This window comes from Vulpes lagopus, chromosome 4, assembly GCF_018345385.1.
Source record: "Vulpes lagopus strain Blue_001 chromosome 4, ASM1834538v1, whole genome shotgun sequence".
Classification (NCBI taxonomy): domain Eukaryota; kingdom Metazoa; phylum Chordata; class Mammalia; order Carnivora; family Canidae; genus Vulpes; species Vulpes lagopus.
In genome coordinates this window covers 27,688,118-27,712,637 of record NC_054827.1, presented here as the reverse complement: position 1 = coordinate 27,712,637, position 24,520 = coordinate 27,688,118, and the positions used below count along the sequence as shown (strand labels likewise).

Below are 24,520 nucleotides of genomic sequence, written 5' to 3'. Positions count from 1 at the left end.
TTGGTGGCTCTGTCAGTTAAGCATCTGCCTTCAGCTCTGGTCAGTGCTGTCTCTCAATGAGTCCCATGTTGGGCTCCCTGCTCAGTGGGGAGCCTGCTTCTCCCTCTCCTCCCTACTCATGCTCTCTCTCACTATCTCTGTTGCTATCTCTGTGTCTCTCTCTCAAATAAGTAAAATTAAAACACTGTGTAATTACAGTTAGTTAAAAATTATTCCTATTACACTGAATGGGGAAGGTTTGGTCTTTAGTTATTGCCTCTTCTGCTAGAGATTTCACATGTATTCTTTCTTTTATTTATTATTTTTTAAAGATTTATTCATTCATGAGAGAGAGAGAGAGGCAGAGACACAGGCAGAGGGAGAAGCAGGCTCCATGCAGGGAGCCTGACATGGGACTCGATCCGAGGACTCCAGGATCACCACCTGGGCTGAAGGTGTTCTCTTTGCCAGTGTATCCAGATACATTCTAGGTTCATCTTGTTCTTGCTGCCTTTGATAACTTTGCTCATTCACTCATTCATTCAGTAATTATTTAGTAAGTGCCAACTACATGCCAGGCTCTACTTAAGACTATGAGAATAAGAGAAAGAAAGCAATCGTTCCTGCTTTCAAGATGTTACACTCTAGGGGAGGACGTAGTTTTCCTAATCCCAGTCTGGCACAAATGCAAATACTTCAGAAGTGAAAGTCCATGTCTTCTCGTGGATTCTATTTATGTGGCAGACATATTCTGGAAACAGTGTTTATTGTATATGCATGTCTAAGTATCTGAGATTTTTCTTCACTCAAAATCCAATTATGAAAATATTTCCTTCCGATAGTGTCTTGACTAATGACAGAAGAAGAATGCAGAGATCCAATTCCAGAAAGCACTAATCCTAAACAGGAAGACTTTGGAAGTATTGGATAATTAGAGGCAGAAAAACATAATCCATCTATATCTATCCTCAGTATCCATTAAAACAAAACACCCATCGAAACAAACTAGGCTATAGTAGTTACAGATGATGGGTTGATTTTTTTTTTTTAGGTATTATTGGCCTGATTGTTTTTAGTGGGTGGATTAAAATACATAAATGAAATATTAATATACTGTATTATTATCTTTTTTGGTGAATTGGAGACTTCTTATTTACCAGTGATGACAATGCACAGTTTTAAAATAGGGCTGGCCAAATTTTCTGAATCATTAAGGAAATGTTTTAATTTCACAGAAATCCTGACATTTCAAAATAGAAAAAATCTGTACTCAAAATCAAAGAGAAAAAATTACACTACATACAGATATGGATCATGATTTAATTTAAAAATCGGTTGGTTGTAGAAACTAGTTTGATCAATAAGGAAGTTCAACATGAGTCAAAGAAATAAATATGAAACATTTTTTTGAAACATTTTGATTAACATTAGTTCTGATAACTATCTAGTTCTGCAAAATTTCTCTGACATGGCAAAAGCTAAAAATGACCAAAATAAGTGTCACTATTAGTTATAAGTCATCATATTCATAAATACATGAGCCATTCAGATTTAAACTGATAGTAATTAAAGAAACCAATAGTGAAATGAAGAGGATTAACATCCTTTATCTACTTAGAAACATGATATTTCCTTCTTTCAATTGATTCTGATGAAAATATACAAGGCTCTAGAGCACCCTGATTCCCATTTAACATCTAAATCAACTTGAATTTTTTCATCCATACAACATAATTTTAATGCTGAACAATCATTCTATGAACATCCAATGATGGCATTTCCAATAAAGAAAAGGATATATATTGGGATGAAACATTCTAACTTTATACTAACATTGTCTGAAAGTGCATCTTAAAGAACATTGCTAAAGAAGTTTTGTTTTTAAAAATTGGCTTCTCGTTTAAATACTAAAATCTCTACTGCTCAAAGTAAAACATTAATTTTTAATGACACTAAGTTTATAAACACTTTGAAGTTAGAAGTAGGATATATATTACTTACTTTACTATTAACTCATTATCATAGCATTTTTCCTTCTTCATCCTAAATCCAGTAACTTGTTATACCATCAAGCTGGAGCACTATGTATTATCTTTAGCCAGTATCTCACTACTGTTCTTAAGAACAAGTGTGCACACACCCAAAAAGGGTAAATGGATTGTGTGCAGAGTAGAAGAGGTTTTAAAAATAAGTAAATTAGATCTAATCAAAAGGTCCTAGGTGAACATTATAAGCACTTTCCATGTTGAATTAAGCATGCAGTTTAGTCAGCAAAGACACTATTTTTATAGATCATGTTTATGTCTACTATAAATATCATAAGCATTCCATTAACATTAACCCAGTGATTAATGCATATATGATGGAGTTGGGTTCCAATCAGTGATAATAACTGCCTACAACTATTTCCCCAACCGTTCATCTCCCCACTCTTTTACCCTAACAAAGACATGCCTACTGAAGTCTAAGGGTTCATGTAGTTACAGGAAACCAGATACATTATTTATAAGGATGCAGAGGATAGAAAGTTCGGCTATGTCGCTTACCAGAGCAGTAGTAGGCTCTACGTTATTGGCAATAGGAACCTTGCCAGTGCATTAGAAGATGAGATTGAGGGATCACTGCCAAATAAAATAGCTAAGTAATAACAAACGTTAAAGAGCCTTGGGGGTTGGAGGGAGTCCTGAGCTCAGAGCTGAAGCACAATTCAGATCACCAAGCTTTCGCAGTCAATGCAGAAAGAAGAGTTGTAATCCCAATTAATTCATTGTATCTTATCTTTCTTGAGTGCTTGGTTTTTAATTACAGTTATACACTTTTTTTAAATGTACTTTCCGCGGTTTGCAGAATCTGTCTGTAGTTTTATACAGGTGCTGAGCCCTATTGTGATGTATGTGCTGTGCACATTGACATATGCCAAATAAATGGAAACATTTGTCATGTATGAAAAGAACCCATTGGACCTGATGTAAAGAACCAGGGAAGGTATTGCAAATGATTAAAACCTGCCTGGAAATGCAAAAAAATAAAAATAAAAATAAAAATTAAAATTAAAAAAATGTTACTACAGTATCTGTGTACAAACGAGAAAATCACAACCAGTATAAAACAGGTACGGTGCATAGATTCAGACTGCAAGCTCAGGGATTATTCATCCTGCGTTTTGTGTTGTCCACCCTATTTACAAATCCAGATCACTGTTTTAGTGATCCAGGACAAATTGGTATTTTCTCCCCTTGATTTCAAAGAAAAAGAAACCCAACCATGAAAAAGCCACAATTTCTTACTCTTCATGTGTTCAAAACTGATATATTGCTATAGACAGACACCTGTCATGGCTTTAAGTAGATTCTGAGATAGTGCCATTCAAGTTTCATTTTCTGTTTAATCATCGTCAGTCACTTGGAATTTATACCACAATGCAACAAAAGGCTGCATGCTTTAAATGTTAATAGCAGCAGGAGATGAGAATGCCATCTTGCCTGGGAAAAAAAAAACCCTAAAAACTGACAAAATAAGTCAATCTAAATACAAAAAAGAAAACTTACTGTAAAGATTCTACACTAAATAACTTTATCAATCTGAAATTTAAACAAAAAACTATGATTTTTATTCTGCATCTCAAAACTGATCTGAAAACTGTCATCAAAATGAAGGATGAGGTAGTTGAGGCTACCTATCACATGTTTGCTTCTTATAACCCAAGTTTTAGATATTTAATGCACACATCTTTTATTGACCATAATACATTCATCATTCTCCCTCCACCCCAAAGTGTGTGTGTACTAGAGGTTCCTGGTATTCCTTCTAAATTATCCAAGTATCAATGAATATAATTTGTTACCTCAAACTTTCTAGTTTTAATGTTTTTTTTATCATAGTAAATGTGTAATATATATTTCTGTACTTTGCTCAGGAACCTTAATTCATAGAACTGATTTGGTCCAAGCAATCACATTAGAGAAAAAGATTATTTTCAAAAGTAGCTGCAATGATCACATGACCTTCAGAGTATGAGGTCAGAAAAGAGGGGGCCCCTAGGTGGTGCAATTGGTTTAAGCATCCCACTCTTGGTTTTGGCTCGGGTGGTGATTCCAGGTTCCTGAGATTGAGCCCCATGTGGGATTCTGTACTCCATGTGGAGTTTGCTTAGGACTATCTCTGCCCCTTCCCCCCCTCCCCTTTCCCAAGACAAATAAATAAATCTTTAAAAAAAAAGAAAAACAAAGTCACAAGACGAGCCCTCTGAAGATTTGTCTTTCACCCTCTGCAATCAGTGAGCGTAAAGATTACAGGATCTGGAGTCAGAGAGGGGGGAACGCAGCCTTGCTTCTGTCACCACCTGTAATATAACCGTGACAGACATGGACTTGTCTGAGCCTCTTAGTTTCCTCATTCATATAATAGCATTAATAAATATTTATTCTCAGATGAGAATAAACATGTGATAGGTGCTCACTAAAGGATATTACTACTTTATTATTATTATCATTTTTAATGATAATAAAAGAAAGGTCAACCTTATTAACTCTAAGCGGGCACTCTCTTACTCCCAAACAAGTGACTCTTCAGCACCACAGGGAGGAACAGCGACCAACCAGTTAAGATGTACATTTTCAGATAATTTGTAATAATCACATCCAAGGTGAAACAGGTTCTAATGAATCACCATGTAAATGAGTATTTATCTAAAAATGAAGAAACTTTCTAAATATAGAAACCAGAAAAAAATTTGAAATAGAAGCATACAAAGTATGAAATACTTCTCAAAATTAAAAATTCTCTAATATTATTTAAGCCAATGTTATTTTTTAAAACTTTGACTAAAATATTTAAATATTTGTTTCATGATTTAAGATCTAGATGGCTTTCCTATAATTACATCTGTACAATTATAATAACTAATAAAATATAATAAACATAAAAATATATAATAAATATAAATAAAAATACAATAAATATAAAATATAATATAATAACTAATTAAAAATTATAATTAACTAAAAAAATCACCTCACTGTTTATGTTTATATCCATTTAATTAATACTTCCTGGGAAATGGCATAGTGCTATGCTTGGGGAATGGACACAAATATAACCCCAAATTCCTTCCTTCTGGACCTTACATTCTGGTTTGGGAACTGATGTGCATATCGTGTTAATTAACAAGTGGCAAGTTTATTGCTTGAAGCAAAAGCTATGAGACAACCAGAAGAGTACCCCTGGGGGGTGGAAGATAATCTAACATCTTCCTACATCAACAAAATAATAAAGAGTTTACTTTCTTCCTTGATTGGACAAGCAATGCTTTTTTTTTTTTTTCCTCCACAATTTCAGAGCATAACTTATATAAAATATACCCAGGTCTGCAAAAGGAGGGAGGTGAGTTACAACATTTTGAAAATATATTGAGATTATAGTTGGTCCTCTTCTTCACAAAGACCCTCTCTACTAGAAGTCTCTATTAGACACACTCCTCAATGAACTTTGTACACAAATGATCACAGCCAATGTTCTAGAAACATTAAAAGAGCAAGCAATAAGTTTTACTAAAATACTTGTTTCTCTATGTATATGTGTGTCAGGTTTCATTTTTATTTTGACAAAGCTGAACAGTTTTAAACCTCAGTCCCCTTCACCTGTACTGTAAAAAATGTTTTTAAAGGTCCCAATAAATCCCTTATGTGCCCCTGAGTCACCTATATCCTTCCTAAAGCTTATCTTGCTTTCACACACAGTCTCATTTGCACATACACAGCAATTCTGCTGCCCCCATAATCTATTCGTTCTAAAACATAACCAGGAACTCTTTGTATGGTTTATTTTTTTGCAGATAACTTAAGGATCAAGCCTGAGCAAGATGCATTTCTGCTCTGGAGTATTAGAGATGTGAAAATAAGAAGCTGCCATAAGGATAACAGAGAAAAAAAATCCATCTGGATCAACTAAAGGGAAATGTACAAAATTTGTAAAAAATCCATTATGGCCACTTAAATAATTTTCTCTTGATATGTGTAAGGCTATTTCTCTTCATATTTCCTCACACGACATCTCATAAAAATATCCTGTCTGACATGGTGCATTCTGCCTGGAACAGTTCATCATTGCTGGACCATGTTAGATTTCACAACTGTTTTTAAGTAAATGTAGCAACTTCCTTCTTATAGGTTTGTAAACTAAGAATTAAAATAACAATGATCTGTTCTCCAAGTTACATTATTTGTGAATGGCATGGATTTTTATAAGTTGATTAAATAGCTAGATCTCTAAATTAAAATGCAGAACATTTCCTTTTGCAGATTCTTTTTCTGAATATTCTGAATACATCTTAATTTTCACATGACGAATTTGTAGTTGAAAATTCAGTCAAATGACACAGAAGTTTCTTGTCAATTAATCACTGCTTTTAATAAATGAATTTTAAGGAATCAAAAGAGGAATCATTATAAAGGAATATGTTGTTTTTCAATATTTAGCCATTTTAATAGATTTATTTTATTATTTTAATTTCTATGTTTCATTCAGTAATAATATAATTAGACATGTTTTCATGTTCACTATTTCTTTACTATTGACCTTTGGGTCAATTCAATGGACTTAAGAAAATAAAAACAAAAACCTCCAAATTTTGACTAATGAAAATAAAATTGTTCAAGAAACTTCAACTTTTCCATGTACATGTCCAGGTAACCTAATCAAAAGTATCTTTTTGAATATCTTTTAAGTCCATCTATGAACCTGGGTAAGTTTCTGAAAATCAACAATAATTCAATTTACCATAATGTCATTATGCTCATCTAAAATTTCCAGTTAAGTTTCTAAATCCCTTAAAAATTCCCCAAACTACTTTCAAAACCCTCCTTAGTGCAAAGTAGCTTCTGATTGTTCGTAATGTTACTTGGTCTTTTACTTTAAATAGTAAATCACAGATTTTCATCATTTTTCTTAAATAGGATAAATTAATTCTTATCTCTTGGTAAAATTGCTGAGCTTTAAACATGAAGCAGAAACAATTGGCTACTTAAAACAGAGACCACAGTAAAAAAAATAATATTTTCAAATAATATTATTCAAATAATATTTCCTTTTAAATCACATGCCACAGAATGGGTAAGTGTATTCTATCTTAAGCAATATTATTTAAAACAACAACTTGATTTATTTTTTTAAAGATTTTTATTACTATTTATTTATTCATGAGAAACACAGAGAAAGAGGCAGGCATAGGGAGAACCAGGCTATGCAGGAGCCTGAAGCGGGACTCGATCCCAGGACTCTGGGATCACGACCTGAGCCAAAGGCAGAGGCTCAACCACTGAGCCATCCAGATGCCCCCAAAACAACAACTTGATTTAAAAGTCTGCCCCCCATATTTCACTTTGTATCATGAGCATGTGTCATTGCAAATAATTATCACAATTAACCACAATTAGTCTTTCTACTTTACTACAAACTACTTCACCCAAGGACTGTTCTTGATTCATCTCCCCCAACCCACTCTCCACTTCAAGAAGTACATATCACAGTTCCTACCTAGCATCATACTGGATCACTGTGGGAGATAGATTATTAACTATTTGCTTATTTTAATCAAAGAGAGAAAAAGTTCTAAGACTCACACAGCAAAAATTTTAATTTTCCACTTACCACTCACTTGCTATTTGACCTTAGTTGTCACTTGGCCTATTCGGATCTGTATTTTACTATTCTGACTATTGGAATGTAGAGATTAATAGCCCCAAATTCCTTTTAAAAATTAAAAGAAAGACTGATGATATTTTCCATCACAGCGAATAAAAGTCCTGCAATATTTAACAAAACCTGTCTCTGTCTCTCTCTTGTCCCCCTGTCACCCTCTCTCAATTTCTCTCTTCTTGTCACATTTTTTAAAAAGCTTGATATTCCCTGAAGAAGAGATTCTGGAATCTCTTCTGAAATTCCAAATTCTGGAATACCTGAGCAATGAAGAAAACAACAGCTCATATGTGATCAACAAATTCAACCTAAACACCAAATCTCTAAATGAGAGATAGTTATGGACTTGAATGGAGATGAGCGTAGCTTGAGACTCTAACCCACACTGGCACATATAATTGGTTTTAAAGATTTTACTGACTTCTGGTAGACTGAGAGATAAAATGAAAAGTGCCATTCCAGCAATTCTTTGACTGTTAGTTGAACTATGAATACACAGCACCTTTATTTTTAAAAAATGAATTAAATACTCAAGTGCCCTGTATGCTAGATGCATTATAATAAGAATAGGGTGGGGAAAAGTGAGTTCTGCCTACAGATGAACTGGTGAAGACATTATTTCCTCCAGGTTTCAGTGGTCATGTCTATGAGGCTGATAAAGCCTCAGTAAAGTGATTTATTTCACACTTCAACAAGACCTGCTGACTTTTCTGTACAATATGAAATGGAATGGGCTAAACATGCTTCTTTTCCTTCTCTTACTGTTAAAAGGAAGAAACAAACTAATCAACACACAGTTACTCTGGTGAAAGAAACTAGTAATTTTTCAAAATCTGTTTAATCATAGTTTTTAATAAAACAATCTGGATCAAGCAGACTTTGACTTTTAACTCCAAAGTCAGAACATTTTACAGGTTTCAAAAATGCTTCCCATGTATTTTAGTTGGAAAACTGTTACTCATTTTTTTTCTACTTTCTTCAGAAAAGCATTAAGTTTCTGGATTTTTTTTTAAAGAGTATTTTTAAGAATGATTATATAGTCAACTTATAGGTTCTAAGAAAGAGTCTTTCAAGGTATTTCAATTGTCTTCAGTTTTCTAACTCATTTTCTTTAAAATTTCTGCGTTAATTTTGTCTGCCTGATTAAAGAATATTCAGCTAACATTGATTTTTAAATTTCCTTTAAAATTCTCTGATGTCCATTTCCTGATTCTTCTCAAGCTGTCTACTCATCAGCCATAGATGGCCGTGTTGGTTTTGCCTGTTTAGTCCACTTTGTCTTTCTTTAGGTACAAAACATTCCTCTCTGTAATGAACCTATACCCTGCAATTCCCATGGCACTGAGCCCATCTGTCTCACTAACCCAAACACACACAGCAATGGATATCTGACCCCGCCCCTGCCCAAATGAAGTCATTAATTTCCCCTGATACAGTAAAGATTTTAGGGGTAGACATATGACACAAGTAGAACCAATCGCATTCTTCCTTAAATTTTGCTCTGTGGATAAGGAATAGGCTTTCTCTTTTTTAGATTATGAGCTGAGGGGTTACAGGCTTGGAGACACCAGCAGTTATCTCCTTGTCAGGCAGAGAAAACCCCCTAAGAATGAAGCTAACATCTGTAGAGAAAAAAACACATAAAGACTGAGGAACCATTCCACTATGCAATTGAGGCTCTGGATCAAATTGGGCCAGTTATGTAAGCCAACATACTCTCTTTACATCTTAGCCCTTTGGAGTTAAATTTCTATTGCTTGTAATTGATATTCTATTGAAATTTCTATTGCTTGTAATTGATACAGTCTTAAATCACAATCCATATTTCTTATTTTGCTGCTGCTTTATCATGCTGTTCCCCATCCCTTCCTCTATCTATTCCTCCTTCTTCTCCAGGGAGAGAGCTATTTCCTAAAGTATCCCAGGTCCAATTTAAAGGCTTCTTTTCCCATTTTCCTATTTCTCAGATCCTTAGATAACTTGAAAAAAAAAAACCACAGAAAAAAAATAAAATAAAACCACCAAGTTCAGCATAAGTAAATTTATCAAAATCTTGTTAGCTCTGTTATTCTAGAGGCTTTCTCGATATGTACCTCCCGGTCTCCATTCCCTGGCCTCCACTTCAACATTTAAAAAATTAAAACTCTTTTCTATATAATCCATTTCACTGCTCTATCCCAAATGATTAAAAATACTTACTATAGCTTTTACTACTCTGAAAACAGGAAGAATAAAGATGTCCTTTCCTCTCTCAGCTAATATACAAAAAGACTGATTTTTTTTTAATGTTAAAGAGAATATTTCAGTAAAAATCACCCCAAAGAATAAAATACAGGGAAATAATTGCTCCAGGTCTGACAATTTTCCATTTATGAATTACTCTATCATGCAAATAATTTTCATGATTTAAGATATCATGTACTAAATTAAATAGTAGTCTGGAGTAAGGCAATGCATCTATCCTCAACATAAACTAAGCCGAGGAAAATATGCCTGTTTGATGAAGATCAAACTCCCACTAGCACAATGACTCTAAGAGTATTCCCATCTCTGTAAAAGAGCGTATTTGGAAATACACCACATCATTTTGAAAATAACAAAGTCAAGCAGCAAGGTCACTGAAATAGTTCTAGACCAACACTTCTACCTCCTTTTTTACTATTAAACCCTTGAATTGTGTTGTCATTAACTAGGGCTTGACTGTCCACTTCATTACCTTATAGTTTGTGGAAAGTATATTACTTCAATAAAAGTTGGCTTTGAGATAACTGGGACTAATGTGATCATATTTCTGGAGGATTTATACAAACTGCATCTTGATGCTTTTTTTTTTTTTTTTTTAAGAAGGCCTTCCCTCAAACTAGCTGAATGGATCCCGTAAGACTTTGAAAATAAAAGACCATAACATTTTCAATTAGGAGATTCAGGTTAAATTTTTGCTCTACCACCTACTTAGTTTTTGAATTTGGACATGTCAGAGTGTCTGAGGCTCAACCCCTCATCTGACAAATGGGATAAAATCTAGGTCACAGAGTTCTTGTGTGAATAAATGACTCAATGTATAAAAATATGCCTTATAAAATATACAGTATAATACAAATATCAGTTATATATACATTTACACACAAATGATTTTATTTCATGGTTCAAAAGAATAATTTTGTAAAGGTTAATTTTAACTGAATACAAAAAGTTAACTATAATTTCATTATAAGCTTGATCAAAAGTTTTGAGATTATCTTATCCAATAGTGGAATGCAATGAAAGTCAATGACTTTAGAAGGGTCAAAGGCAGAACTGAAGAATTATATTACATATAAAGTACCACAGTGGCAGGTGGTACTTGAAGAAAAAAAGTAAGATATAGTCACTTACAAAATGAATGAATGAACATGAAAGCAATAACTTGCCTGAGCATAGGAATGGCTGTGATGTATATGTCCATGCTCTTGCTCCAAGTCACTTGTCCTAAAAATCTGTATGTGTCTAGGCAATTAGAAAGATGGAAGTAATACCAGTTGGGCAATTTCCTTTTTAAATTATTCTCTTACTATATGATGCATGAGAATTTGTTTGTCATTCTCCACAACAGAATGAGCCACCACACCCTTGAAAATGCCATGCTTACAAGAAACCTGCAAATACAATTTACATTCAATTGGAAGTAGCTCTCCAATGGACAGACTTCATATTTCGCGACCAATAAAGATCTGAAAATGAAATGCCATTTTTCCAGCTGTGAATCATTTAGCATAGGTTCAGGCGGTTTCCTCTACTATAATAGCAAGTAAGTCAGTTACAGCTGAGGGTGGAATGTAAGAATCATAGTTTTAAATCTCCCCAATGGACCAGCAGACATGGTGCTATCTAATCAATACGTATCACTGTGCTATTCCCAAGTGAAAATGCTGTATCTCATTAGAACAGAAATGTCCTGCAGACAAAAGACATTTTCCCCTTTAGCTAGCTCTTTTAGGTGCCAAATTAAAGATTGAATTGTCCATTTCATTCAGAGATTTCAGAGGACTTCCTGGATAAGTTCCTTTGAAATGCAACCTTAGCTGAGAATATAGAATATTCTGAAAAGACATAGTGACTTCTTGGCATAGAACTTTCAGCATCATCATTTAGAGTGCAAAAAATTAACCCCTTTCCTCCTCCAAAAATAAAGATATTTTCCTACATTGTTCAAATGAGATACAAGGCCTCCTCTGATTATCAGTCTCTCTTCAGAGTCACATTGGTTTTTTTTTTTTTCATTTTTCTCCCTCCCACAGAGGAGACCATCTAAAAGCAAAGCTATGCTAAATGATTCACATTAATTTTCCCACATTAGGCTTCCAATGTAGATTTGAGATAAACAAGATTATATGGGCCCTGAAACTGAGTTTCAGGGAAATTAAACAACTTACCTAAATTTACCTAGTAATTACAGCACTCATATTTAGATTTCTGAGCATGTGTCCACCCAAGTTGTGTGTTTTCTACATTTCACTTCACTGCCTGGCATGCTGTGATGCATAAAACACAGATCATATTGGCTCAGCTGGTCCCAGGTCCTGCATTTACCTAAGCTACCACTCATACTCCCAATCCACTTCGTGTCAAAGATTACTTTCCAGTCCATTCACAAAATCTCATTCCTTTTAATATTAAAGGCTCTTTCTTTGAGGCAACAAAACCTCATATGTCATGCATGGCAGGTTAGTGGATTGCCTGGGTTTGAATTCTGCTTCTCTGATTTCAGGTAAGATCTATCAGCCTTATCATCTGAAAAATGGATTAAGGTTTTATGAGAACTATGAGTTATGATCCATGCAAATCACCTAGTACAGTGCCTGGCACACAGAAAGTCTTCAATAGATGTTTCCTATTATTAATTATTATTATTTATTATTATTATTATAATAAATTTATTACTATTGAAGACTGTTTTCCAGAAACTTATCTTTATTTTTTCCAATTACTATTCATTAGATTTTTTATTTTTGTTTCCCTCATTTACATATTAAACTGAAATGGATGGTTCTCAATTCAGTAAAGTGACTGATATAACAGTTGCACTTTTTTTATAGCATTCAAAAAAATCACACCAAAATAGGGTCACAGACAGCTAGCACTTCAGAGAGTAGTCTGAGGTTTGTTCCAAGCAATTCTTTTACTTTTTTGCTGATCCTACACATAAAGGAGGAACAAGAGAGCCCTACTAACTGTTTTGTAAGGTTCACATTCTTCTCTTTACATATCACTTACTATGTGTAATATAGGACACTCAATTAGCAAATCATACGTTTCAAGTCACCAATGCCTCATTTACCAAAAAAGAAGAATAAAATAAAGGAAAATAATGTTAATTATAAGATCATTATAAGAAACTTCTTGAAAATTTTATAAGTTAACAACTAAAAAATAGTGAGCGTACAGTTCAAATTTCAAACCCAATTGCAAAAAAAGAAAGTTAAAACTGTCCTTACAAAGGGAAGGATTATGGGGCAGCCCGGGTGGCTCAGCGGTTTAGCGCTGCCTTCAGTCCAGGGCGTGATCCTGGAGACCGGGATCAAATCCCACATCAGGCTCCCTGCATGGAGCCTGCTTCTCCCTCTGCCAGTGTCTCTGCCTCTCTCTTTCTCTCTCTGTATGTCTCTCATGAATAAATAAAATCTTTTTTTTTAAAAAAAGGGAAGGATTAGTAACTTTGATATTTCACCAATATTTATGAAATGCTAGGAATATTAAATACAAAGGTAGAAGAAATGATAGGGTATTTGTAAATGAAACATAAACCCCTTAAAACCTCTAGTCAAGAACAACTACTTTATTGTTACAGTGATTTAAAAAGTTATTTAAAAATTTAAGATTTAAAACTATTCTAAAATATTTCTGATTAGTATTTAGTAACATGAGAAAAATGCTTGATACACTAAAAGTAGAGAGAGAGAGAGGGTAGATAAACAGGAAAGCCAGAATAAAAAACACTGATGAGAAAAATATATATTAAAATATTAGCAGTGGTATTTCAGATAGCTAGGTGAGCAATTCTGTTCTCTTCTTTTTGTCTTTTCTATCCCAACAGGAGTTACAGAGGACAAAAGTAGAACTTTGAGGGTGGGCATGGTCAGGGAGGGGTCTGGGGAGAAGCAGGATGTGGGCAGCAAAGATGGATTTGGCACCCTGCAGGGCACCTGAGTGGGGCCAAGGGCTTCAACTAATACTGCTGAACCCTCCCAGGATTTACTCAGCAGTGAGATTCTCTCATCAATAGGACTTGCGGTAAAGGGATGTTTCTGCACAGAAGTATGCACATTTGGACCCGAAAGATGGAGAAGCAGCAGGGCTGTGGCTGACCCCACAAGCACACCAACTCATCATAAGACATAAAAGGTTTGCTGAATCCATAGTACTTTAGGAAGGCTTTTCAAAATGTACATAGGGAGGGACACCCTGGGTGGCTCAATGGTTGCACATCTGCCTTCAGCTCAGGATGTGATCCCAGGGTCCTGGGATCCAGTCCCATATCAGGCTCCCCACAGGGAGCCAGATTCTTCCTCTGCCTGTGTCTCTGCCTCTCTCTGTGTGTCTCTCATGAATAAATAGATAAAATCTTTAAAAAAAAAATGTACATAGAGAACACCAGTGCCAACAGTTCAGAGAATGTAGCCCCCCCCGCCCCCCCCCCCCAACACATGATTACATTGCAAAAGCAAGGTTCACTTTTCAAGCACAGGGATTTACTGGTATCTCCTTTCTGGCTGAAACGCAGTGAAAAGGAACCTGTTCTTTAGGGCTGATTATTTCCAACCCATGTGAACTTTCCCAAGGCTTTCAACTCTTACATATCATTTGAAGGTATATGTCCTGCTTTGGCTATTTGTTTCCTCACATTTCTGTTTCAGCCTTTACTGAATGAAGCTATGTTGACATCACAGATTTCTGCACTGCGGAGTTCTGGGGATGTTCCCTCCAGACGGGTTGAGTGCCTCACGCTGCTCTCATTGCTCCAACCAAGACTGGACTTAGGATCCTGCCACCATTGGTTATATTTTCAAATTACAGAGTGTATTTTCATGAGATTAAAAAAAATGTATGCATTAATCAACTCCACAGTATTTACTGAGAGCCTAACATGAACGGGAGGATGTATGCAAATGGCACACTGAAATATTTTAACATGATATCAAAATACAAAGCCTTCATTCTTAGTCTTAAACCTTTACCGAATATCAGGAACTAACTCTACTGAGAATTAGAGATCAGAGTCAGATTTCAAAATTATTTCTCTCTCAACAGTATTGCAATGAATACAAATGTAAACTGAGAGATTCATTTCAGTTCCCTAAAGCTCTGGAAAAGCCAAAGAAGTATTTCTTCTATTCCAAAACTACTCGGATATGCTTAAGGATAGCATCCATTGCTCTGTTAATGATAGCAGGAGGGTTCCAATTACAAGAGTTCCAATAACTTTATTCAATGAATCATGCAGGGGAGAAATTGTTCCCAGACAAAATGCCAAAAAGAAAAATCTAGTATTTGCCCTTATATAATAAACACTCGAAAATCTAAAACAAAGCTCAACATGATTCCTTAATGCTAGTTAGCTAAAATCTATATAATTATACTAATCTTTTTATAAGTAGAATTAAATAACAAATATCCCAAACTCCCCAGAAGGGATTACCATTTTAGACTATGTAATGAGTATCTTTAGAATACAGAAGAAGCCCATTTAGTCTTCTCTGGCATCTTATTTCCTGTTTGATCTCACTAGATTGCTTCCATCAATCTAGATAAATGATGCTTTATCTCGCTAAAATATAGTCAAAACATCATACTTCATGCAATAAAAAATACGTTTACATCATATCATTACAGTTCTGGTACCAACCCGAAGGGAAAGGCTTTAGATTCAAACTATATATATTTAAACAGCCTGACAAAACAATTGAAGTGGCCTAAAGTACAGACCTTCTTGCAAGTATTTCCTACCATGTTGATAGCCAAAGGAAATTGTGCCATAAACACACTCTCCAGGTTGGAATAGAGTTAATTGGGAATACCTATTTATTGAAGAGCTTCTCAAACTGAGAAATAGCTTTAAATAAAGAGCTAAAATAAGGGAAAGCAAGACTGTTAATTATAGGTTTTATTTTCAAGGTCTGATAAATTCCCCCACTGGATATCAAAATTTAATTCTATTAGATTCACAATTCATAAGTACCAAAACTATTTTTACTAGTCCTTGCTAATTTCTTAAGTTCCCCTGACATGGCACAAAGCACCAATCAATCTAACAGTTGTAGAACTCCATAAGCACAAAGCACATTTCACATTAAACAGATGAAAACTAATCTGAGATCTTGCCTAGGGACCTGCTTTCAAACATTTTCATAATTAGTCATTTGCTATTGAATTTGAATTAAGGGCATCTATATATAGTTTCCTTACTCTATCAGAGCAGACTTTATATGAGAACTGGGGAGCTTTAGAATAAGCTCCAAACAGCTGGGGATCAGGCCTAGGCAATTGCTAAAGGCATCAAGATATGCTAAAAACAACTAACAATGTTCTCTATTGCTCACTCAGAACCAGGCCTCAGAGGCTCTGCAGTCATTTGTCAACATTCAAAGACACTACATTAGAACACCACCACATATGTGTCTTCTAATATCCGTGTATATCTTAGGGGGAGGGGATAGCTAGTCCCCCCCAAGCACAGCATGGGGTCATTCCCTTCCAAACACCAAATACCAGCCTACTCCCAAACTTGATGTACTGTTCCTCAGTGAGGGCAGAAGACAGACACAGAACCACCATCTCCAGCAAAGCAGATATTGTCTTGGGTTAGAAACTAGCATATGGAATATTTAAATATACTTACATGAAGAAGTATTTGCTCCTTCTGTTGATACTGATATTCTAATGGGAGACTCTATAAAACAAAGAAGTGAAATGAAGCTTTATTGAGTCAGGCTGCTTGCATTCTTACACCAGAAATGTGCCACGCTTGAGGATCATCCAGAAAAAGAGGACTAGAAAACAGTGCAACAGAAAAGCTGAAGCATTTCAAAGTCAGAGGAAGATGTATGCAATATTCAAACACCACAGAGGACTATTTCTGTAGTCGAAACCCAAAGACTCTTTTGAAAGGGATGAAAATGGAGTCAGTCCATCTGCGAAGATACCCCATGTACCAACTGGTATATGAACTTCCTAGAAACATTACTCTGAACAGATCCACAATTACAGATGAAATGCACCATTCCTTCCCTCAAGTGTGGTCTTGATTTTCAGAAACATGAAACCAAAGAGAACAATCCCCATATTTAGAGAGACTGAAAGTCAACTTTCATGCATAGAGGAAATAAAAAAAAGAAAAGAAGAAGAAAAGAAGAAGAAGAAGAAGAAGAAGAAGAAGAAGAAGAAGAAGAAGAAGAATGAATGAATCTATTCTCAGGCAACATGGTCTGCATAAACACCCTGACCAAATATGGTGCTGAATAAAGTCCATGCATCAATCTACTGGAGCAATCAGGTTAAGATCAAACACAACATGCTAAGTAAATTCATTATACAATCATTGATGATATACGGTAGCAAGACTCTCTTAGGTAGCAAGTACAAAGGAAGAGAAACTAGTGTTTAAATACAGACAGAGCATAAAACACAACTCATGCAGGAAAAAAAAAACATGGGGCCTGTGGGTTTTTATTAGTCAGAAAGAAGAGCAAGTTAGTATCAAAGAGGGATTGAGATTCAGCAGCCAGGAAGTTAAAAGATTCTAGTCATATATCAGAAAATAATAGTTATAATCACTCCTGATTCCCAAGAGAAGCACCACATAATCTGAAAAGCTCAGGCTCCTAACAGCATCTATTGGAGTCTAATAGTGGAGATCCTTATAAGAAAGAAATGCCTGAACAAAAGGGGGAAAATTCAGATACCTCAACAATTTTTTTTTCTTTTTTCTTGTTCTTTTTACCTCTCTCTTTCTTCCCCTCCCTTGGTGTCTCCTCTCTTGCTTTCTTCCCATCATTCAGAAAAGTACAACCGTCTTCGACCCCAGGATCCTCCCACCCAGTAACACACATACGTATATCTTAAGAACACATGTATATGTCCTAAGCATTTTCAGAGCCAACTAAGATACAGAAAGATTTGACTTTTATGATCTTGAACAGGTGGCTTTGATGGGAAGAGGAGAAACTGGTGACGGTTAAATCAGAAAAGTCTGTGTTCGATGATATGGCCTCTTATAGCTTCTCAACAAAGTACAGGTCATAACGAGAGAAATCAATGAAGCCAAAACATTAAATACAGGTAATGGGAAGGAATATTGAGCTGGAGGGATCTGCTCTCCTACTTTTTTTTTTTTAAGATTTTATTTATTTATTCATGAGAGAGAGATAGAGGCAGAGGGAGACACAGGCTCTATGCAGGGAGCCTGACATGGGACTTGATTCAGAGTCTCCAGGAGCATGCCCTGGGCCAAAGGCAGGCACTTAACCGCTGAGCCACCCAAGGATCCCCCTCTCCTACTTGCTGAGACATAGGACTTAACATTTCTAGTGCTTCAGCTTTCTCATCTGTATACACCAAGAAAAATAATGTCTTGTTTCACACATCTGTTGTGAAGACCAAATGAGATGTAAAAATCTTTGTTAACTGTACAGTGTCACACAGAAACCAGTTATCATACTTGAACCTAGGACTCTAAAAACCTGCCTCCAATTAAATATGAATTTTTAAATACCCCAAGGTCCTGTTAACTAGAGAATAACAGAGGATAAGTAAAAAATAAAATAAAATAAAATAAAAATAAAAAAGAAAGAAAGAAAAGGAAGAAAGAAAGAAAGAAAGAAAGAAAGAAAGAAAGAAAAGAAAGAAAAAAAAAGAAAAAAGAATTCACAGCAGATTCATTAAATGCACAGCCAATGGAGAAATCAATGAATTATGGTTATACATGCATTAGTAGAATTGGGTTATAAGTTGCTAATACTGCTCAAATTTTAAGTGCTACCGGCAAATAATATAAGCAAGGAAGAAACAAACAAAAACAAGCCAAAAACAAACCAAACAACATTTGAAAAGTTCAGGCTTCTATCAGTGTTTTCTATAAGTTTAGTAATCAACAACTGCTCGTTATGAATCCAGAGGTCAGGGATTGGACACTGACACACTATCCGGGCATGAACTACCATGGATGAAAGGAAGAGAGGGCTAAGAGAAGCACCTGTAAAGATTGTAAAAACTGAATGTATAACCCTGATGTCTCTGGTCTAATGTCACTAAGCTGTATCTAGACATTTCTTTTTCCCATGCATGCCTCTCAGGCCCAACTTCACACATATACCAAGAATTGTACTCTTTTAAGCAAAATCTCAAAAGGCAAAATGAGCTGGGGAAAATTTGGGAGCAGAAAACAAGAACAGCTACAATTTGGAAGCAGAAGGGATTCTGATTAGTAGAAGGTGCAGCCAGCAGTTATGCCTGTCATTCTGGTTAGTAAAATTCGGTGAGCTTATTTTCCTTACCTGAAGACACATATGCTCTTTCAGTTGAGGCTGGCATGCCAGTGATGATGTCTGCAAAAAGAAAAGGTGATAGGATATTATGATGTATTATCAGGAGGCTGGGAGCCACTTCCACAGCCTACCTTCAAATTACAAAAGAGCGTAAAAGAAGAAAGTATTGCAAGAGGGTGATGAAAGCCCAGGCTCTATCCACCCCAAAAGTCAGAAATGAAAAAAAAAAATCTGCCCAAATAAGTAGTTCTTCTTTCTTGGGCAAGAGCATGAGATGAGCTATGCTGGAGTATGTAAGAAGAATTCTCCACCCCCCCTGCAAGGCTAGTGCAGAACAACATACAGCAAGGAGGCTGTGGGCTTCTTCTCAGAAAGGAAGGCAGAGAGAAGTAAAAAATGTCAAAGCTGTAGGATCAAAGGTGTGGTCAGAATTTTTAGGTTATCAATCTTCGGAGAACTACATGTTTGTTCAAAACCAAAACCAAAAACCAGTGATGTTTCTCAGCGGGATTGGTGAAAAACATCAAGTTCTGACACTGAACTCTATGGAAAATTGCCAACAGTGACCCAAATGGGGGCGCCTTCTCTATAGACTTTCAGTGATTCCAGGCAGGGCACAGAGTAAGTAGGGAGCTCCCACCCCAAGGGAGTGAAGAAGAAACTATACGTCTGGACACACCATTATTGTGGGAATCATGACAGTCTTGTTTAAGCTTTGACGTGCTTTCTTTCAGTTTACTGCCTTTATAATGGAACAAAGGACGATTCCATCGCCTAACCAATTCTGTCTTCTTCCGTCCTTTTGAAAAGGGGTTCCCATGCTAAAAGCTAGTATTTTCAGTAAGGATAGGTATATGAAGCCTGAAAAGATGCAGTGATGCCATGATGAATATCATTCAACCTTCACTGTTTGCATAATTATTGTTAAATGACTTAATAATATTTCATTCTTTACTAACCAGGACAAAAAGTTATCTTGAATCTGTTGTGATATATACATATATATTACGGAAGTTACCAGTACCTACTAAAATCCTAAGCAAATCATCTTTATCATTTTATGTTGAATTAACTGCCTATTAATCATGGAGTTAGAAATGTTCACGATCAACGTAAATGATCTTTAAATATAAATATGACCATTTCAGGTTTCCATGCTAGGACTAGTCCAGTAGGTAAGAAGGTTTAATTTAACTGGCAATATTTCTTCAACCTCAGAAGCTTCTCTAGGGATAAAAGGTTTTGTGGAACCAGAAGGGAAAAAAAATAACGTGAGATTCAGCAGGGATGTTTAAGAATAAGCGTTAAGTAAAATATGAATATATAAAGATCAGAAATATACCTTTTAGTACGACCACATATGTCTTTCTTGTGAAGATTAAGTATGGATGGCCCTCTCTATCAAACATTAGGAGGACCGGCCATTCAAGATATGAGATTATTATCAAGGCAACAGAGTAGCCTACATTGCCTCTTACACCCACAAAAAATTGGAACAAGTGAAAGGAATCAGAATGTGAGTGTATACAATACCCTTTGGACTTTCTCAAGCAGCAAGCATTAAAGAAGACAGCCTGAGTTGATAATATGGCAATATCTGTTTCTGACGTGGCTATGACTTTCTTGATTTGGGCTGCAGAAAATGAATCTGTGCTTCTTTGGGGGAAATTTAAGCTGAGAGAAAGATTTTAATCCAAGATTCACAACATTTATCTTTTCCTATGAATACCTAGAAGAAGATCCACATTTCTAAGCAAGTGCCCACATTAGGAGAGAAGTTTCCTTTTCTGCCCTTTGGGTCTCATCAATGACATGACAGCCAGACTGAAATTGTAAGCTCAGGGTCACAAGAATTGGACAGAGGTCCCAATCCCAACATGAATATCAAGATGCTTTTCAAATATATTTTTGACAAACCAAGTAGTTGTCACTGTGACCTTCAAGGAAAAAAAAGTCAGAGCTTTTCTAGCTCCAGCATGAAAGATCTCAGATTAGAGGAAAGGTTAACCATAACATTTCCTTTTTAAATTGAATGTTACATAAAAATACCAGAACAGGAGGTTATTATAAAAATCTATCTACACGGAGACAACCTAAAATAATCTCCATTCCTAAAAAAATATTAACAATCACGATAATCTCCCTTCCTAAAATTAGATATTTACCCGGGAGGCTTTAAAAATATCTTTAACGATTATGGTTCCAAATAGAAACCTTCTGAATATTCTTGGGGAAAACACAAGTTAGAAGTTGTACACTTCTACACTAAAAGCATCTTTCTAAAAAAAATTAATCTTTTTAATTAAAATTACTCAGCAAGCATAATTATGCATGTTTTGGGTAGAATTCACAGACTTTTTTACAAAACAACTTTTTGCTATAAGTGATTGAAAATAATTTTGTTGCAATTATGGATCAAAAAAAAATTAAGTCCTGCAATTTTCGTGATGTTTATTTAAGCAATATATTTCTCCTGCAGTAATTTGGTATATTAAATTTGTTAATTTATAAAGGACATCCCCTTCATTAGTGCAAATTAATGAGGATTTAGCATTATCAGGAACTCAACACACCTGAGCAGCTTATGCTGAGTACGCAAGTAAACATAAGGAACATTAGTATATTTGCCATGTTTGAATGCTTTTTTAATAAATTGGATCTGCTCTCAAGAAAAAGTTGCAGTGTCTGAAAAATGACACCTTCTGGAAAGGAATTTTTCTAGTTATTATGTGTGCATGACTTGTTTGAGATTTCACCATGAGTACAATATACTGAATATAACTATTTAGTGAAAGACACATAGACATATATTCAAACATACACATGACGGGTCTATGTGTATTTAAACATCCACTCTGTGACTCTGTTATTTTGAAATTATAGGTTATTAATGTGTGTGCAAAAAATATGACCAAGTCACCTTTTTTTTAAAGACTAAAAATGGACCTACTTATTTATTAGCACTAGTAATGATGATTTAAGGAATATCTTCAAGTGTCTCTATTCTTGCTCACGATGAGAGCTTACTCATGGAACTCAATGTTCCTATGGGATATTGAATCTCACTCAATTTCTCTCCTGATTAAACAAAAAGAAGAAGAAAATCTAGGATAGGATATGATTGGTTTGTATATTCTCTTGTATTAAGTAAGACAAGAGAGACATTTTGAAATTAATAAATGATCTGAACAGAATAGATACTATGAACTGAAAGGACAACTCCATTCCACTCATATTGTTCTTCCTTAGTAGCCTTCATGGGAATCCAATCTGATACGCTTTTCATATTACAAAACATTTTATATGATTGTCAGTTTAATAATCACTTATTTACCAGTATCACAGCATTTCCAACAATGCCATCAATTTGAGAGAGGGGGAAATGAAGCCTGTTACCCCTATGAGCCAATTTTTTAAAGGACCAACTGATATATTTGGCAAATTTTGTGGAAATAATATTTTTTGTTCAGCAAATTTATTGCTAGGAGCCCAATGTTCCTCTGGGATATTGAATCTCACTCAATTTTTCTCCTGATTAAAAAAAGAAGAAAGAAAGAAAGAGAGAAAGAAAGAAAGAAAGAAAGGAAAGAAAGAAAGAAAAGAAAAGAAAAGAAAATCTGGTAGAGGATATGATTGATTAGTTTGTATATTCTCTTGTATTAATCTTTTAAAGACTGCAGTACTTAATTAATTTGAAAATCAGTTAGGTCTATTACTTTCTTCTCTAAACAGATGCCCAGAAGTTTTTATGGAGCTTCTTAGCTAAGAATTAATTGCGAAATTAAGGTCTCCTGCATAAAGACCAAGCCAAATGAAAGGCAAATAAAAATGAACATACAGCATACAAGCTATGTAAGCATGGTGTATGTGGCCTCTTAAGCTGCCATATTTGAATTCATGAAAGGATCCTCCCATAACCCATCATGTAATGATGACTGCCTATGAGATCCTTCTTTATATGAAATCTCAACTGGTCTTTGTTAGATCCACATAGTCCCAAAGTAATTAGCAGATTGCACATGTGTGTATCTATCTACTATAGGGCAAATTCTTTTTTCCAATAAGATTGGGATTAAAAGGCATTAGAAAAGGCAGAAAATATAAACATTTCTAAAACGTAGCTTAACATTGTGACTGGCTCTCTCTATGTGTGTGTGTGTGTATATATGTGTATACATATATACACACATACATATATACACACATATATATGTATGTGTGTATATATACATATACACATTCTTTTCTAAACATTCAAAAATTATGAAAATATGGTCATTATGTCAGTCAAACATATAACAATTCAAGGAGAACTTCTTGGGTTTTTTGTTACTTAATTTATATCTAGTTGCTAATCTAAGCAAATCTAAACAATGAGTTTCATTGCAGAAAGTTCCTAATGTTGGATGGAAGACTTTTATGATCCATGCTAATTTTTTCCTGATGGTTCTATAGTTAGGTTTGGGAATTTAAAATAGCACCAAATAGTAAAGTCATCTTGCTACATTCTTCATTTTTTTCTAGGGAGAAAAGAAAATAATCTCTTGTGCATATCTTCCTTCTCCTTGCCCCTGCCATCTCTCCTAGAAATTTGTACCAAAATATATTCTAAACATCTTAGTGCAAAGAAGGCACCTGTGTGAGAATTTCAGTATGGCACAAGGAATCTTTTGATTAGTATGAAATTAGGATAATTAGCTCATAGCAGCATACCAGGATCTTTCAGCAAGGCAACCTGTGCAGATATTATCAGACCACAGTTATGTACTTATAGGAGAAATATGGGAAAGATGAGTGAGACAGCACAAAATTAACAAAATGGCTAATATTTTGTAGAAAATATAAATTAAAATCTCAAGGGGAGTTCTACATAATATAATGTTTTGATAACACGTTCTTATTTTCAAGACTTTTTTTCTAGGACCCCCAGAAAGAAATGAAATTCTTGAGAATTCCACTCTCTAAGCCCAAGTCAATAATAAATACACATTTAGGAAGAGAAGGTTTGGCCTTGTGGCAGTTTATAACCACAGTAGAGTGCTTTTTCCCTCTGAAAGAGTGTTTCTGTGCAGTGTTTGCCCAGATTTCTAGGGAGACAGGGATATGACAACACAAGTTTGTGTATCTGGGTCCCAGAGAGCTCCAGACCTGAGCGGAGACTTCTTTGATAAGTAGAATGGATCTGAATAGAGCAAATTCAAAGAGGGCAGTAGAAGAGGCTGAAGGATCAGAAGATTATTTTCTTTTTGGTTGTGCTGCAACTATGTCCCTGAGGTGTTGGGGGAAAAGCGAGTCTCCCAACACGCAGAACACATTGGCCTTGTGTC

General features: G+C 35.2%; 1 protein-coding gene across 3 annotated transcripts in view; it reads right to left on the bottom strand.

The window, feature by feature from the left end:
- Nucleotides 1–24,520, bottom strand: part of NRG1 (neuregulin 1) — a 1,076,683-nt gene that overhangs the window by 130,063 nt on the left and 922,100 nt on the right. For 2 of the 3 annotated variants that reach the window (XM_041753501.1, XM_041753504.1), the window contains exons 4-5: nucleotides 19,203–19,253; nucleotides 16,550–16,600 (exon numbers count right to left, since the gene is read on the bottom strand). The exons of the other annotated variant lie outside the window; for it this stretch is intronic. In XM_041753501.1, the coding sequence (XP_041609435.1) occupies nucleotides 16,550–16,600; nucleotides 19,203–19,253 (102 nt within the window). The remainder of the gene's footprint in view (nucleotides 1–16,549; nucleotides 16,601–19,202; nucleotides 19,254–24,520) is intronic. 3 annotated transcript variants of the gene reach the window in all.